General features: G+C 33.7%; 2 protein-coding genes across 3 annotated transcripts; one reads left to right on the top strand and one right to left on the bottom strand.

The window, feature by feature from the left end:
• Nucleotides 1-2,806: 2,806 nt before the first annotated feature.
• LOC116012510 (rust resistance kinase Lr10-like) lies at nucleotides 2,807-6,363 on the bottom strand. Its single transcript, XM_031252065.1, has 2 exons — nucleotides 5,489-6,363; nucleotides 2,807-4,055 (listed from the first exon to the last, which is right to left on the bottom strand). The coding sequence occupies exons 1-2, from the start codon at nucleotides 6,228-6,230 to the stop codon at nucleotides 2,935-2,937; spliced, it is 1,863 nt and encodes a 620-aa protein (XP_031107925.1). The 5' UTR covers nucleotides 6,231-6,363; the 3' UTR covers nucleotides 2,807-2,934.
• An 890-nt stretch (nucleotides 6,364-7,253) lies between these two features.
• Nucleotides 7,254-15,267, top strand: LOC116012508 (rust resistance kinase Lr10-like). Of its 2 annotated transcripts, XM_031252062.1 has the most exons (6): nucleotides 7,254-8,086; nucleotides 12,068-12,088; nucleotides 13,167-13,187; nucleotides 13,279-13,299; nucleotides 13,505-13,534; nucleotides 14,001-15,267. In XM_031252062.1, the coding sequence occupies exons 1-6, from the start codon at nucleotides 7,345-7,347 to the stop codon at nucleotides 15,155-15,157; spliced, it is 1,992 nt and encodes a 663-aa protein (XP_031107922.1). In that variant the 5' UTR covers nucleotides 7,254-7,344; the 3' UTR covers nucleotides 15,158-15,267. The 2 variants fall into 2 exon arrangements, with proteins under 2 accessions (XP_031107922.1, XP_031107923.1); XM_031252063.1 differs by lacking the exon at nucleotides 13,279-13,299.
• Nucleotides 15,268-18,108: the final 2,841 nt, after the last annotated feature.

Raw genomic sequence — 18,108 nt, 5'->3', positions numbered from 1 at the left:
CCGAATGGGGTATTCGACCCCAAGCTTCCGCTATCTGGAGCCCACTCGACTGGCTTCCCTTCTCAGTTGGTGGACTGGGTACGAAAGTCCAGATAGCCCCGTTGATGTAGGCAGTCAGGTCGCAACGCCCGACCAGGTGCGGCCCTCAGGCGCGGCAAGACGAGGGATTCGCAGAGAATCTAGGCAGATTCAGTGAGATTCTTTCGTAATCCAATTTTGATAGCATTTATGGCAGTTTGAGCAGTTTAAGTAGCTTTTTTTAAAGTTAAATTTGTTAATTTATTCCTTATTTCCTTATTAGTCTTGTATAAATACCTTGGGGTCACAGTGTGGGGGATTCTGATTTGAATGCAAGTGCAATCACTCTACCCAATTATTCTTGTGTTTTTACATTATTACTTTCTCTCAAGTTTTACGGACGGTAGTGTTGGCTAGCCGAACTGTTATCTCACAACAGTAAAACTGATGAATGTAGTTTTCGTGGTGGATGGAAAGGAGTAGGTGTTAAAACGGGAAGAAGTTCCCGAGTATCGTTCTCAAAGGATGGCAAGGAGGGAATTCGAGCGGTAAGGGGATTAAGCACAAGAGTGTTTAATGTTTAAAAGCTAACCCAAACATAGTGAGAAATGTTCATTAAACATAATGAAAATAAGGAACAAAACGTTGGAAACAATCAATTGGAAAGGAGGATTTGGATCTTGCAACTCATATAGGTATCCTTGATTTCCTAAGATATTAGGCTAGCAACACTTAGATAACGAAAATGAGACAAGGTCACCAACACCACCGCCACTCTCGTGGTCAATGGATTCACTTCTTAGACCGTAATGTCATCCTCATGATCACTAGGCTAGAAGAGACATTTTGTCAAACACGTTATGTGCCTCTTGTTTTCCACTCTCCCTTTTCTCAAAGGTGAGAGGGAAATGTGCTAGGCTAGGCTAAGGAGTAACTCTACTCTCGTAGATGAGACTCCTTCTCCAAACACCTCTCATATAGGTTGATCACCCCTACACAAGTGATGAGACCGGAATGCAACAAATAAATGATCCATTAAAAGTCTCGAGTGGCCCGATAACAAGATCTAAGTCAAGGAAGATTCAAGAGGCTTTTAACACTTTTGTGCAAACAGATTGGAGTCCAACATCTTTTTGTGAAGAAGAAGATCAATCTGGAAAAATAATTCTATTCAATTGTCTTCACATAAAAACTTTTGAAGACAATTCAGACTTCAGTATCAGATCAAATTTCCCAGTGTGAAATTATTTGCAAGGTGTATTTTTTTTTAGGTGAGAAACTACTTTGCAAGAATTGTATTTTTTATTTTTGGGTGGAAATTACTTTTGCAAAATGTTGTATTTTTAATTTTGGGTGGGAAATTATTTTGTATTTTAATTTTGGGTGGGGAATTATTTTGTATTTTTAATTTTGGGTGGGAATTACTTTTACAAAGTTGTAATTTTTTATTTTGGGTGGGATTAGTGACCTAGAATATTTAATACCTTATTTTCCCCTATAAATACCCCATAAACCCAATGGTTTGAGACACACCTTGTAAGAATTCAATTTGAGTGAAATTTCTCTCTTTTCTTTGCATGAGAAGTGCATTGAAGTTTAGGTTGTTTGTGAGAAGCATTCAATCTTGGTAGGCTAGTGAGAAGCTAGTTTATCCCTTTATCTTGTTCTTTATATTCACACACATATCCAAAAACCCAAAAAGAATACTATTACTCATATTATATAGCTAATTTTATTTTTGTATCTTAATTCTAGTGCTAGATTCCTAATACTCTAATTCTTAGCCTTGCTTAATAATCTAAGGGTTGAGAGTATTATTTGTTAGTTTGGTGAGGCATTTGTAGAGTTGGGATCTCAAAATCCAAGAGTCTACAAGGTAAGATCCTCTTTTGGACACGAAAGGTTCTTGAGTGATTCCTTGAGTGTGCACTTATTGCGGGAAGCAATCCGTGTACGCATCAACAAGAGTCAAAGTGGATCACCACTCACACAATCAAACTCATAATCAAGCAATTGCAAAACCTAATTGATCAATTCAAAGCTCAAGAATATCCATACAACATTGCTCAATCCAAATCCACAAAGATCTATCTAATCATACTTGGAATTGAAATAGCAAAAGGCAAAAGTAATGACAAGAAGTTAAAATGAAGACTTAGCTTGAAATTAAACTTTGAACTTGAACTTGAATGTTGATCTCAATCTTGCAACAATGGAATTCTTCTCTAATTCTAATCTAAACGTAAGAATTGCAATGTGGAGTGAATTGGGAGAGTTCTCTCTAGGTTAATCCTAGAGAGAGAAAGTCTAGGGTGTGGAATGGTGGATGAATTGAGAGATCCCCCGAAAAATTAGCTCAATTCCCCTTTTAAACATTGCGAAAATCGCCCAACTTCGCGATGGACGCCATGGTGGACGCGCGTCCACGGCGATAAATGCGTCCAGACTTCAACTTCTGCAAGCGTTCTGATGGACGCCCGCGTCCACCCCGCATCCATCAGGCTTCTGCTCTGCTGTGCGAAACTTCTACGGGCATATTACTGGACGCAGGTATGGACGCGCGTCCAGGGCCTATTTTTGCTCCAACTTCGGCCCGTGAACCTATCTTCGAAATCCATGCCGTTTTCCACCTTTTTGTATATCATTTTACCTACAAAACAATTAACAAGGCGTGGAACGGGTCCGATGGCAATAACAAGCATTCTAACGCAATTAAGGCTCAAATCAAACATAAAAGCCATCAATTGTGCACAATATGATCCGAGAACGACCTTATAAAGGTGGCGTCTTTTGCACTTATCAAAAACCAACACTATTAAAATAATTAAAAAATACATGGTTATACTGGGTCAAAGAAAGAGTCCACTGGTAAACACTACATAATAGTATACACAATATTATACAATGAAAGAGTCATCATTCAGACTCAGTTATAATTTCTAGTCCACTGGTAAACATTTTCCCAGGCTTACTTGCTCTAGCACAGGATGGATGAGTGGAACCAAAGGGATTTGGTGGCACGGAGGGAGGCTCCTCAGCTTCAATCATCTGAATCACAACTTTTATTGAAGGCCTGTCCACTGGGTACCACTGGATGCACCAAAGTCCTACAATTGTTAGCTTCCTTGCAATCTTAGAATCACTACCCTCTTTCTCTATCTCAATCTCTATTTCTTCTTCTCCCTTATTCATGATGTTGTGAATCCATTCCGGGAAATAGTCTTGGCCAGTCATTTCAGATGATCCAACCTCGACGTCGCTCTTATTTCTTCCTCCGACCATTTCTAGCAAAAGCATTCCAAAACTATAAACATCTGATTTATATGAGACGTTTCCAAAGTTTCGGGAGAAGACTTCTGGTGCAATATAACCCATGGTCCCTCTCGCATTGGTCATAGAGACAATGCTCTTTTCCTTGGAGCATAATTTTGCTTGACCAAAATCTGAGATTTTTGGATTGAGGTTTTGATCCAACAATATGTTAGTAGGTTTAATGTCGAAATGGAGGATCCTTTGGTCACATCCTTGGTGAAGATACTCAATTCCTTTGGCTATGCCTAGAGCAATCTGTCGCAGTTTCTCCCAACCAATGAAATTTTTCTCGTTTGGAGAACATATAAACTTTTCAAGAGAATCGTTCACTAAATATTCATAAATAAGAGCTCGATGAAACCCATCAGCACAATAGCCAACCAATCTAACCACATTGACATGGTGCGTGCTTCCAATTGTGCTCACTTCATTGATGAACTCTTCCCCGTCTCCTTTGGAATTATTGAGGACCTTAACGGCAACAAAAACATCATGTGAAAGCTTCCCTTTGTACACGGTTCCATAGGTTCCCTCGCCTAATTTTTCACTAAATTTGTTCGTGATTTTCTTGATATCTGCATACAAATACCTTGCTGGTTTGAGAGCTTTGTAATCATCCAAAAACCTTTCAATCTTCAACTGCTCCTTTCTCTTTTTGTTCAAGAAATAAATACCAAATGTGGCAAGAATGACCAACACGACGAGAAATGAACCAAAAATTTCACCTGCAAGTCCAACCAAACAAATTTAGTACAGCAACTTTTGGGTTCAATTTTGTTTGTAAATGACCTCAAACTTGTGGGGATTTAAACTCAATTTTATGATCCATAAAAAGGGATGTAACTTATTCAATCATTAGTTTGAACCCTAAATCTAAGGACGGTTAGGGAAGATTGTAAGAGAAGATAAATGGCGAGATGTGCATCATTGTGATATGAGTGCTTGCTTCATAGTATATTCTCCATTGTAAGGTTCAAATTTGGGCATTTGTTGGCCACCACAACCACACTTAGTCTTTCACTATTGAGCTATGCACGAAAAGTAAAAACTTATTCAATCATTATTCCATAAACCATGGTCCACATTAAAAATAAAAAACACATTTTAATATATTAAAAATACATTATTTGTGTACTGAAGGTACATTATTTTGTATAATATCAAATAATGTGCATTCAATACATAAATAATATACGTACCAAACTCCATGGTTTGGTTGGAGGGAAATTCCCTCCGACCATGGAATTGCAATTTCACCATTTGTGGAATTGTAATTCCATGGTAAATGACTATTGTACCATTTTTATAAAGGCATTTTAGTTTTTATTCACTTCTTCCCTTTCAATTCTCAATCATTATATTCATGTTTACCAAACAATGTAATTTAAATTCTCACTTTATCCTTTTTCTTCAAAATTACCAAATCTTTTCTTTCCTAATTCCCTCCTCCCAACCAAACGCACTGTTATTATATTAAAAATGTACATTTTACTCATGATTTAGACAATTGTGCGGATCATCATCCATAGAAAAAATTCCCTAACTTATTACTCCATCTGTCCCATTTTACATGTTCTATTTACTATTCATTGGTCAAACCAACTCTTTCTTCTTTGCTTATTTTCTTTAGTAATTTTTTTATAATTTTTAAATTTAACTTTTTGTGTTTAATAGTATTTTTAATGTAGTTTCTAAATATATAAATTTTATATATTAATGCTAAACTTAATATTATAAAAAATTAGATTAAAAACTACTTCAGTCAAGCCTCGTTAATGAACCAGACAACCATTTTGGGACGGAGGTAGTATTATTATGTTACACTTTGAACTCAATTTTATATCTCGATCTTATAGGGACCGATTCAAAAATGAACTAACAAGTGCACAACTCAATACTACAAAGTACATATCCTTTCATTTGAACTTTATATATCATAAGACACACATATTTTTAATGTATTTTTCAAGTATCATCGGATGTAATGGTAGTTTTGTGCCATAACGTACACCTCCGCAGATAGATGCACATTTTTATTTGAACCGTTTCTATTGTTGGCTTTTTTGTTCATTATCTTCTATCATTTTATTATTAGGCATTTGTTAATTTGAATTTTTTATAACTATATTATAGAATTGAAAGATAAAAATCTACTTACACTTGTGTAGTAAGGGCATGGAATTAGAGTTTGAAGCAAGGCGGGAGGCCACGCAGGCGATTGTATTGTTGTCTTCAATTCTGCAATGCTTTTTCCCGCACACTGCACTGCAGTTGAGGGGAAGCCATGAGAGCTCGAACCCATAAGCTAGTGCGTCATGGATTTGCCCAAGAGACATGTTTCCTCGGTGTCTCTGATAAGGAAACACAGATGTGGAGAACCAAGCAGCGCCGGTTATACTGCAAGAATCCTCAATTTTCCCGACATCTACATGTTCCCCAACTAACACATAGGAAAAGGATGAATCCTCAGATTTCACCTCAGATTTGAGGTACGAGGAAGAGTTTGCAGGGTTTGTGCAGCTGAGGAATGCCGCCGGCGAGTTGAATCGCCGCCGCAATAAGTGGTATCTTCGGGACAGGTCTTGGGGCTTGAGATCGTGAAGAGGGAATGGTGTTTTGGTGTTTTGTAGGCCGGGATCGAGGATTCGCATTGAGAAGTTTGTGTAAGTGATTGAGAGCACGAAATATTTGTGGGAGTTGAGGTTAAGAATGGTGCGGTTGTTTTGACAGGCGAGTTCGTAGGTGGAGAGGCCGCAGGTGGAGGAGTTTGGATCACCGGTTAATCGGAAGGGATAATGGATGTCTTGAATGTTGCCGCAAGAAGCAGAGCAGTTTCTGTTTTCTTGATGACCTCGGCAATTTGTTGCGCACAAAATCGCTAATATTATTACAAGTCTCATAGTTTTGAATGGCTTCTGCAATTTCTCGATCACTCTCTTTGATCTGTGGAATTTGTTTGTTTGATGTGTTTCTTAGTGTTTTTGGGCTTTAAGAGCAATGGGTTGGGATTCCTAAATTATCCACAGCTTGACTTGCCATTGACTGTCTTCGTTCACCATTCAATTCGGCACGCCAATACTGATTAATGATCAGAGCGAACCCACTCCCATTATCCATGTGAGAGTGTAAACCGGGACACCGGTGTCACTAGAACATAAGGTCTTTGTGAGCATGCAGTAGTTTGAGATTTTTTTTTTTTAATACAATAGGTTTCAGCTCAGGCCTAACTAATTAACCCCTAAAATTTCTGCCCAAGAGTCACTTGAATTGGGAAGCCTAATCTCCAATCTAGAAAGTTCAATGACCAAAACTTTAGCCTGGAGAGTCATAGCCCAATTATTATACCATGGACCATAGTTCATTTTGTATTATGGACCTGATCTAAAAATTGTGTTTGCAGTTGATATTTGCTGTATCTAAAGTTAATGTGCCTTTAAATAAATTCAAACCACATAGCATGTTAACTACGTACACATAAAATGTTAATTGTATGTATAGAATATGCTAACAGCATAATATATTATGTGTTGACAATTAACATATTTTGTTCTTAGCATGTTATACGCCTCCAATTTATTTATAGGCACATAAACCCTGTAAGTACAGAATATATAAATTGTAGACATAATTTGAAGGTGGTTATTTTGAACCAAGATCCATAATGTAAAGTAGATTTTGGGTTCATGGTATAATTTGTGAGCATAGGTCCAAGATGTTGATGAGCAGATGAGATTTTTATGATTATGATAGACTAGTTTGATCCACTAATGTTGTTTTCCCCGGCCTCCAACGTAAGAGCAGTGGAGCCATGCATAACCGACGACGACTTTGAATTAGTAGAAGCAACAAAAGTCTACTTTTGGGTGCTTGCTTTGCGCCCACTTGCACGTAGAGGCAATTAATGAGGAAATTAACCGCGCGCAGATAAGATTAGATAGGACAGACTCCTCGATCACAAAATAATTGAGCAGATACACTTGATTGGATCAATAATTCATTTGTCTACATACACAAATGACCACCTCGTACTTGATAAACTACCTTCTCCTTGTGATCTTTGCCACCACCGTTTGTTATGGACACGAGCACGAAGATTGCGAGCCAAAAAGATGCGATCAGAAGGGCGGCCCAGACGTTCTGTTCCCGTTTAGATTGATAGGCAAACAGCCCGATGAGTGCGGTTACAATGGGTTTGAGCTTTCATGCACTAAAACCGGCGAAACTGCAATGAAACTCCCATTCCCAGTAAACCCATCAATCAACCAAACCAACCTTCCAATTCTCCTGTCTCCCTCATCAGTGAATTTGATCATCAAGAAAATCGATTACGAATCTGAGACGATGGAAATATCTAAGGTTGATGGGTGCCACCCAGCGCTGCTTTCTATATTAGATCCATTATCATCTCCTTTTGGCCTGCCAGAAGGCAGCAGCAGCCTTGAGATAAGCTTTTTCAGTTGCTCCTCCAGCAGGACTCATCGGCTTATGATGCCGGTCTCATGTCTCAACAAACCCGGCCACCATGTGTATGCTGTGGCCTCTCACGACCAAATCTCCGATATTCTCCCGCTGCTAGTTTCTTGCACTAAAATGTTTAGCGCTTTGGCAGTGGATTCTTGGCTACAACCTGGTGGTAGTATTGAGCTGAATTGGAAAGCGCCTAGCTGTAAACAGTGTGGAGCAGTCGGAGGAGACGGGTATTGCTGGCTGGAGAACACCACCAATTCACAGCAACTCGAGTGCTCTGCAGAAAAAGGTGAACTTTGATCCACCCTTTTTTTTTTTTTTTTTTTTAAAATAGTATTAACATTTTTTTTAAGGTAAACTTAATTATTCCATTAATTCATAACATAAAATGTTTATCAATGAAATGGTAAACCATTCCTTACCGTCAGACATAGAAACAACTTTTCTAACTATGCTATAGAAAACTTGAATCGCAGACTGTTTCATAACTATGAAGCTATGTTCCTTCAGGGAGCTTATAAATAGTATTAACATTTTTATTCTTCATAATTTATTTTTTATTTTTTCAATTTTCAATGTAAATCTTAATTCGTCTCCATTTAAAAGTATACAAATTTAAAAAGGTCAAAAGCTTGTGTAATACAATCTGACATTCTCACGGATTCTTGTTCGAGAGAAGTACAGGTTGTAAACAACCGAGTATGTAAGTATTATAATTTCAATTATAAGTATTACTACAATATTTATCATTAGTAATAATAATAAGGTTTACCCTAAAGAGTATCATAATTCCACATCTAAGTATTACAATATCTATCATAATTCATAAATAACGATTTATTTTTAATTCAAATTGGTATTAAATATTCTATAATAAATAGGAGTATTATGATTTCTTTCCTAAATAACATTTTCCATATAATTAAGTAGTATTACTTCGTACAATATTTACATTAGAATTACACATTATAAGTTTCATCATTTTAATTATAAGTATTACAATATTTATCATTAGTAACAATCATTTTAATCTGAATACTAGTTCACAATTTCACATATAGTAGTAACAATTTATTGATTTTAAATTTGTATTAAATTTTCTATAATAAATATTATGATTTCTATTATAAGTAACAAACAACTATTCTAGATTCGACTCGTTTTACAGATTAAGATTCATGAGACGGTCTCACATAAATATGACTCTCTAATAAAAAAAAAATATTATTTACTATTTTTGGGTCAAATCAACCCTTTATTCTTTACTTATTTTTTTTAAGTTTCCTTATGATTTTTACATTTAATTTTTTTTGTTTAATAATATTGTAATATAATTTTTAAATATTTAAATTTTACAACGAAAGGCGTGCCATTTGTTTTATCCCTGACTAACAACTGGACGGAGGAAATGGAATAATATTTCAAATAATTTGAAGTTTTGGATTCAATTATTTGTGTATGTGCAGATAAAGATTAAAATTTTATTGGTGAGTTAATTATGTGATTCATGATTTATTTTTACAATAGCTCTAGGAGTGGAGTTCGGTGGACTTAAAATTAGTTAAGCTAAATCACCTAAACTTTTAAATAATAATAATAATAATAATAATAATAATAATAATTCCAGGTCCTATAATTTAGGTAGCTGGGAGTACTGATACATTTATATTGTAGTCCCCACTTTCCCTTATGTTAGACGACAAAAACAAAAAGGTCTTTTTTGCATGCTACGTACGTTGTAATGCACACTGATGTGTCCACCATGACCTACAGCACAACTCAGCAGAAAGAAACGTGTGAACAAATGGCTAGTCTGATGTGAGACCGACTTATGAGTTTCAATTTGTACAATGAGTCAAATTAAAAAAAAAAAAATGATCATAACATAATTACATATATATAAATGTTATAAATCTCTAATATTTTTTCCGTCCCCTCCAATCAATTCGACATAGCAACATTGGTAGTTAAATTTTATTCTGAATTAACGATGATATCAATTAATTCATGACACCCAATGAATAGATATCACATTAAGAGGAAAAATGTTTCTAGAAGGAGGCCAAACACAATTAACAATACCACTAGCCCCAGTCCACCCAACCAACTACTCTGGTTTGTTAAGTTGATGCATGATGAGCACAAATGATGAGTGTAAAAGGGTGTAATGTCGTTCCGCTGAGGATTGATGTTATGGCACGAAATTGTATGAATTACTAGGCACTAGAGTATATGAATTTATAGAATCCAAGTAACAAAGACTGAATGATGTGGAATAAAAGAAAACAATTGATTAGGATGTAAACTATACGATAAAAGTATGAGCCAGATTAGGGGGATTGTAACCTTGATGTTCTAACAAACTCAGGATTAGGGAAAGAATAATTAACCAAGGGATATATGGGCAATGCACAAAAGAATTCCACTCAGCTACTTTCATAATCAATAAGAGAATCAGGCTAAGATTGCCCCACTGTCGTGATGCATCAATCATAACCTTAAGCACCTAAGCATTGTGAGCCCCCAATATTACCTCTATTTTCATAGCAGGAAAATTAGGTTGAAATTGGTAAGGCTCGAGGTCTTCATCCAACTGTCGTTGTAATGAATCCCTCTCTTAGACTAGCAATTAATTCTGACCACAAACCAATAACTAGTGTAAAGAAATCCCCAAATCAACATAAACCCTAGGTAAAAGATTCAATCCCTTTATGCAATTAATTACCAATTGAACATCAAGATTAACAATGGATCTCTAATCCAAACCCATAAACGAACTACTCCCGCATGATGGGAGTAAACAAAACAAAGCAATAATTAAAGATAAACATTGCAAGAAAAATAAAGGGAAGAGAAACTTAACTGATAAAAATAATCTAATGTATAACTAGTCTAAACTATGCTGGGGAAATATAAACTAAAAGCTAGGGTTCAGAACTCTGTAAAGGGAACCTGTTCAATTGTAGAGAATAGGTCAAATATATAGGAGGTAGATGGGCCTTGGCCCATTAGGCAACTTCCAATTCTTTTCCAACTTGTATTCTTCCTTGCAATTCCCTTTTCTTTCAGAACTTGTCCAAAATGCTCCAATATTATTCCTTTGTTGTTCCTTGTAGATAAACTAGCACTTGGACAATATAACACATAAACAATTCCCAATTTCACTAGGATACAGAAAATAACCTTCAAAACAACTAGAATAAGGGGTGAATAATTGTACAAAATAGCATATATCAATGCAGTCTTATTTCCACAAGAAGAAAAGGTCTCTTTTGGAGTTGTATTACTGACACATGATAGGACTTTCATTGCCGCAACAAATGGCAACATCGATTGCCCGCAATCTCCGATGTTGGCTGAGGCTCTAGCTTGTAAGGAAGTCATATCTTGGCTTAAAGACTAGAACATCTAGTTCGTCTGTTTAGAAATTGACTGCTTAAGTATGGTAAATGAGCTAAAGAACAACACCCCAAACAAATCACACATAGGTCTTATCATCCATGAGTGTAAGATTTTAATGGCTAGCTTTGAATCAATTACTTATGTTTTTGCAAGGAGATCAACAAATCAAATTGCCCACAAACTAGCAAGGGTAGTTGACTCTCAGTCTGACTCCTACAGTTGGGACAACATCCCTCCAGTGTATTTGTTCCTTTTTTTTTTTTTTCCTATTCATCTTTAATAATAGAATCCCTTTGTTTTGTAAAAAAAAAATGAGGGAAAATAGTGAAGGTGAAATCTAGGAGAGGAAGCAAGTATTTTTCTGACATATATGATCGATATTTAAGTCTTATATATAATAATACTTTATATCATAAATGTAGTAATTTATACAATATAACTCAAAAGTACAATATACAAAACTACAAAGTACATCAAATAATATGTAAAAATGTAATTCAAAATATACACTCTAAAAGTGCACCATGCAACTACAAAGTGTACACATTCTTTAGTTGTTCTTTTACTTCTCATGGCCGGGATGCACAGGTTCATAAATGTTTTTTATTTTATTTTTAATAAAGTGTAATTGAGTCGCCACAAATGGGATTATGAAGGGATTTGCCTATTACTAGCTTAATCAATTTAAATATTTTTAAAAAAAATTAATAAATCATAATTTAATTAATAAACATCTATTTTTTTTTTTTTAAAAAGAAGTCTTTTTATTGATGAATTCCTTAATTACTTATCGAACATATCATTTGCTATGCAAGGATAGTCATTCTCAGTTCTGCTAATATAATTTGTTTCTCTTTGGACAATGCAGGTTTACACGACATCTGGTTGAGTAAGTCAGACTCCTTCAGTTCTATAGTCATATACACAATCCTTAAAAGGTCATGCATGCATGTCCACAATTTTTCTCCACGGAAACACAAACATAAACACAAAATGGAAATGTTCAACCTAATTTTCATACTATTCTTAAACCTATTAATTCATGATAACATCATTCAATTTACAATAATACTCAATAAATATAGATTTTTTTTTTAAAAAAACCTTATAAATAGCATCGGGTCAACATTTGAGGTAAAATTAAGATGATAAAACCTTTATTTTTCATATAACATTTAATTATTGGATATTTTGCTTTGGTAAAACAAGGATTTAGAAATAAAAATTCGATGATGATGATGATGATGATAATAATAATAATAATAATAATAATAATAATAATAATAATAATAATAATAATAATAATAATCCTTTCAAAAAATAATAATAATAATAATAATAGTTATTACTACTAAAATAAACTTATTTTAAAATTTATACCTAAAAGTAAAAATAATTTATAGATAATTCAATGAGTAAAATAATATATTCATGTCCTCAGTTTACAGGTTACTCATTAACCTAAACAACTAATTTACTAAATATTTTCATACAAACAAGCAAATACTCAATAGTTATACGGTTATACCATGGACACATCCACCTTGCAAGGTAGACCTGGGTCCAAAATACACAAACCTTGATTGCTTGCATCCGACGTCCATTGAGTAGAAGCTCCTCGGGCTGATGTGGAAACACCGTAACCTCAATACTCTAGATGGTGTATGAGTCGTAAACTGAGCGGTGAGACTTAGAGGATTTGGAGTCTATAGACCTACATCCCATCAATATAAGTAACTAATATATGTAAATTGTGAATTTTGGACTTGAGTCTACCTTGCAAAATACATCCCAATCATTTGCCGCAAATACTCCCAACTAATAAAAACAGTTAACATAATAAGCTATTTGACAAATACCCCCAATATCCAAACTGACCACATTATTGTATTCTGTCAAAATTTTGAGGAAAGATTCAATGTAAAATTGTTAACGTGGTCGTTGCTTGTCCTGGGACAATAATGCAGGTATAGAAGATATAAGGCGAGGTAACCATTCGTATCTCTGTTGATTGTAGCACTAAGTTAGCTTCTTTTCTTGATCTCTAACGTTGCTTTCAATTCTCATTGGACAATGCAGATATACCACATCTGTGGCAGGGTAAGCATTTATCATTTTCCATAGATGATGCTCCATACACAAAATTTATAGTTAATAAATTTAAAAAAGTATCACATTTAATTTAGTTATATCATATGATACAAAAGTTGGTATAACAAAGTTAGTACATTAATTTTTTTTAAAAATTATTTATAGCGTGTGCTAACTAATAGTTTATTCCTTTTTCTTGACGGGCATTTAAAAGACTACAAAGAAGACATCTGCGATATCATTGGTACGATTATCTCCTTATAAAGTTATAGAAACGTACTATTGATTCAATTCAGGTTAATTTATAAGTGACTTTCTTGTATTGTGACATGTGAGATTATCTCATACATCTTTATCCATGAGACGTGTCAATATGAAAATGTAATACTTATACAAAAAATTATAATATTAATCAAGAATAAAGTGTTTGTTACGTATAATATTGTAATACTTTTGAAAAGAAATATAATATTTTCACACTTTATTCATTTTTAATAAAAAGTATTACAATTTCACTTATAAATAATTAACAAACATTTTATTCCATATTACTATTACATTTTCCAATATAAGTATGTATTACATTTTCATCCTGCCTCAACCCGCCTCATGGATCCTCACAAGTTTTTGTCTTAATTTATTTATTTTGTTATATATATGTATATATGTATAATATAATAATGTTTTCCATTTCCTGTGCGAGTGTGCAGGTTACGTTGGGTTAAGATTTTTATTTGGATTTATGTTACTAATCGCATTAGTGGTGTATAAACTACGGAGGCGACACTTATCTGCATATGACACCATTGAAGACTACCTAAGTGGTCCAAACAATAATCTGATGCCAATAAGGTACAGTTACTCCGACATCAAGAAGATGACAAAAGGTTTCAAGCACAAGTTGGGAGAAGGAGGCTTTGGAACTGTATTCAAAGGAACACTTCGAAGTGGCCCTTTCATTGCTGTAAAGATGATGGGAAAATCCGGGGCTATAGGCAAAGAATTCATCAGTGAAGTCGCCACTATTGGCAGGATTCATCACACCAATGTGGTGCGACTCATCGGCTTCTGTGTCGAAGGCTCGAAACGCGCATTGGTGTACGAATTCATGCCTAATGGTTCGCTAGATAAGTACATATTCCCGAAGAAAGAATGTCTTTTCTTGAGCTACGAGAAAATGTTCGAGATTTCCCTGGGAGTTGCTCGCGGGATTGATTATTTGCATCGGGGTTGCGACATGAGGATACTGCATTTCGATATCAAGCCTCATAACATTCTTCTGGACGAGGATTTTAGCCCGAAAGTCTCGGATTTTGGGCTTGCAAGGTTGTACCCTACGGAAGGGACTATACCCTCGCTTACCGCAGTGAGAGGCACAATGGGGTACATGGCACCCGAACTATTCTACAGAAACATAGGCGCAATTTCTCATAAGGCCGATGTTTATAGCTTCGGGATGCTGATAATGGAAATGGCAGGGAGAAGGAAAAACTTCAACCCATTAGCGGAGCAGAAAAGCCAAATTTACTTCCCCACGTGGGTTTACGAGCAATTGAAAGATGAAAAGTGCATCTTTGAGATGGGAGGTGCGACTAGGGAAGAGAACATGTTGGTAAAGAAGATGATAATGGTGGCACTTTGGTGCATTCAGATGAAGCCAGAAGAGCGGCCTAGCATGAACAAAGTTGTGGAGATGCTTGAAGGGGATGTGGAAATGGTAGAGGTGCCACCCAAACCATTTCTATCTCATGATGAATTGCCAGTTGATGAGAACTCCATCGCTGAAACTCCGAGCTTAGACTCATCGCTCTTTTCATCATCAAATCACCCCTTGTGGTCCTCTAGTCTAGAGTCACATAAAAACTAAAGAATATAATAATATGTATTTGAGTTTCCATTGGTGTTGTAATACATAAAATTGAAGTTAGTTGCTTTAAATATCTGGATTTGATATCATGTGGACAAAAATGTGTTGATTCAAAACCCTAAACAAAAATGTGTAAAGTACTAATGTGATTACTTTCTTTTCAAAGTCCTATTTGAAAAGAAGGTAATTGGAATACCTTCTTTTATTTTCTTTTGATTTGGCCGTTAATGGCACAAAGAAGACAATGCAATTGCCTTCTTTTCACTTTTTTTTACTACTATACACTTTTATATATTAATTAATTTGAGATGTAAACACCATTAATTTGTTTAATATATATGATTATAAGATCTTCAAATCAATTAAAGAATTGACACGGTTTCATAAACATCTATTGTAATTCTATATATATTTAACAGAAGTCTAGAACGCAACCCTTCCAATTTTTATTACTTCAAATTTGTTTTTTAAAAATTGTATTTTATTAAATATTAATTAACAATATAAAATTTTCAAAAAAAATAATCACATTAACAAAGATTTTAAAATTTTAAACTGTCATTTGTAGTACGATGGATTGCATGATATTAATAACGTATTTTTAAATATTTTTATTATTCATTTATTTTATTATTTGTATTGCAGCAATCTTGATAATTATAAATGTATAATTATTAATGCAATTATATTGTAATTTTTCATGACATTCGTATTAACAAAGGACAAATAAATTACAGAAAGGGCATATCGTCATCCAGGGCCGTATCTGAGCATGTCTAACATGTGCGACTGCACAGGGCCCCCAATTTTTGGGGGCCCCATATTTAAAAAAAAATTATATGTATATATAGTTTACAAAAATTTAGGCCAAATGTATAAAGATTGGACCAATTTGTGACAAGATGAAATTGAGCCCTCAATTCCCAACCCTATAAAATACGACAATACCGTAACGAAATTTGGCAATTCGAAAATTCTCAATTCACAATTTGGTAATTACGTAGATCGCAGACCACAACTCAACTGATTCTTCAATTCTTCTTGATCACACAAACTCTCAAGTCTGAAGTTCTTCAATTCTCTTAACAGGTAATTAAAATTACGTATTTTTCATAATTTTTGTTTATTGTTTTAAGAATTTGTTTCTTGATTAATTATTTATTCATAGAGTTTCTAAAAAAAAATTTCTTTAGGATTTTATAATTATTCTTCTAGAAAATATACATCTGGGTCTGAGAAGCGTAAAAATAAGAAGAATTGAACAACTAACCCAATCTCATAAAGGAACTTTCCGTCCCCCACATGCAATGTAGAATATGTAGTTTTAAAAAATTAAGCATCTTCATTTCAACTGACAGTAAAATAAATAAATAAATACATAATAAAAATATTTAAAAATACGTTATTAATATCATGCAATTCATTGTACTACAAATGACAATTTAAAATTTTAAAATCTTTGTTAATGTGATTATTATTTTTTTTGTAAATTTTTATGTTGTTAATTGATATTTAATAAAATAAAAATTTTAAAAAATTAAATTTGAATTAATAAAAATTGGAAGGGTTGTGTTCTAGTTAAATATAGAATAACGAAGGATGTTTATCAAACCGTATCAATTCTTTAATTGCTTTGAAGATCTTATAATCACAAATATTGAACAAATTAATGGTGTTTACATCTCTAATTAATTAATATATAAAAGTGTATAGTAGTAAAATTTTACATTTCGTTAGAGTCGACAACCACTTTAGCCGATCTGACTATTTAAAATTATAAAATTTTTGTTTAATTATGTGATTATTTTTTCTGAAAACTTTATGTTATTAATTAATATTTAATAAAATAAAAATTTTAAAACACAAATTTGAAGTAATAAAAATTTCCTATAAAAAAATTGAGAGTTGAAAGAAGGCAATAGTGAAAGGAAGGCAATGCAATTACGTTGTTTGTGGAAACGTCTGGTCAAACAAAAAAATTTAAAAAAGGTAGTCTAATTATCTTTTTTTTCAAATAGAGTTTTGAAAAGAAGGTAATGACATTAATACTTTACATGTTTTTGTTTAGAGTTTTTAAATTACACATTTTTGTTCAAATAATATTAAATTTACACAATTATTGATATGTTTACTATGTTTTATATAGGCAATACGTACAGTCCATGTCACTGTTCACTGAACGCGACTGGACCATTCAAAGTACCAAATACCAATAAATCACCCTTTTCTATGTTTTTACTCTGTAACTTTTTACATGTAGTTCTCGTGACGCAGTGGTAGATTGGTAGGTGAATTTTTTTTGAATGAGGGGAAAAATCTTACAACTTTTTTTGTTTGAGTGTAAGTAAATTTTGTTTTGTAATTCTAATTGGTAATAGATTATAATAAATTGAAATAAATCAATTTATGTTAATTATAATTAACCGCCTTAAATTAAGTGGCCAAAAATTTAAATTCATGATCTTATAATCTTATAATTATAAGTGTGGATTGCTTATTAATTTATTATCTTGATTGGAGTTACCTATGAATTTTGTTTCGTAAGATGGAAAACTAGCAGTAAGGAATGCCCCTCGTGAACTTAGCTTTGTTCTGACATGCATATAAGAGTATCACCACTTGTGATTTATATTGAGTTCATGTCAGAGATTTAGCCAACATGATATGGGTGGTTGCCTTAACTGGTTTGACCAGCTGGTTGTATTAGCTGGTTATAAAAAACATTTTGGTAAATTAACTGTTTACTAGTAGCTGATTGAATGTAAAATGACATTTAAGGGTATGAGTGTATTGTATTATTTCAACCTTTAAATATAACAACAAAATAAACTCTTATTAATAAATAATTATAAAATTTGGATATTATCTATACCTTTTTTAAGGGCATAAGTTAATTATTTTTGTTTATTTAACTCTTATTAAATTATACGAGTATTCTAAAACAATTTTTA

This window comes from Ipomoea triloba, chromosome 3, assembly GCF_003576645.1.
Source record: "Ipomoea triloba cultivar NCNSP0323 chromosome 3, ASM357664v1".
Lineage (NCBI taxonomy): Eukaryota > Viridiplantae > Streptophyta > Magnoliopsida > Solanales > Convolvulaceae > Ipomoea > Ipomoea triloba.
This window is presented reverse-complemented; position numbering and strand designations above follow the sequence as displayed.

Bases quoted from the DNA above. Each gene is read 5' to 3' on its own strand.
- LOC116012510 (XM_031252065.1), bottom strand. From the start codon at position 6,230: ATGAGACTTGTAATAATATTAGCGATTTTGTGCGCAACAAATTGCCGA. The intron at 4,056-5,488 runs GTAAGTAGATTT...TTGGACTTGCAG, and splicing joins CATGCCCTTACTACACAAGT to GTGAAATTTTTGGTTCATTT.
- LOC116012508 (XM_031252062.1), top strand. From the start codon at position 7,345: ATGACCACCTCGTACTTGATAAACTACCTTCTCCTTGTGATCTTTGCC. The intron at 8,087-12,067 runs GTGAACTTTGAT...TGGACAATGCAG, and splicing joins CGAGTGCTCTGCAGAAAAAG to GTTTACACGACATCTGGTTG. The intron at 13,300-13,504 runs GTAAGCATTTAT...GGCATTTAAAAG, and splicing joins TATACCACATCTGTGGCAGG to ACTACAAAGAAGACATCTGC.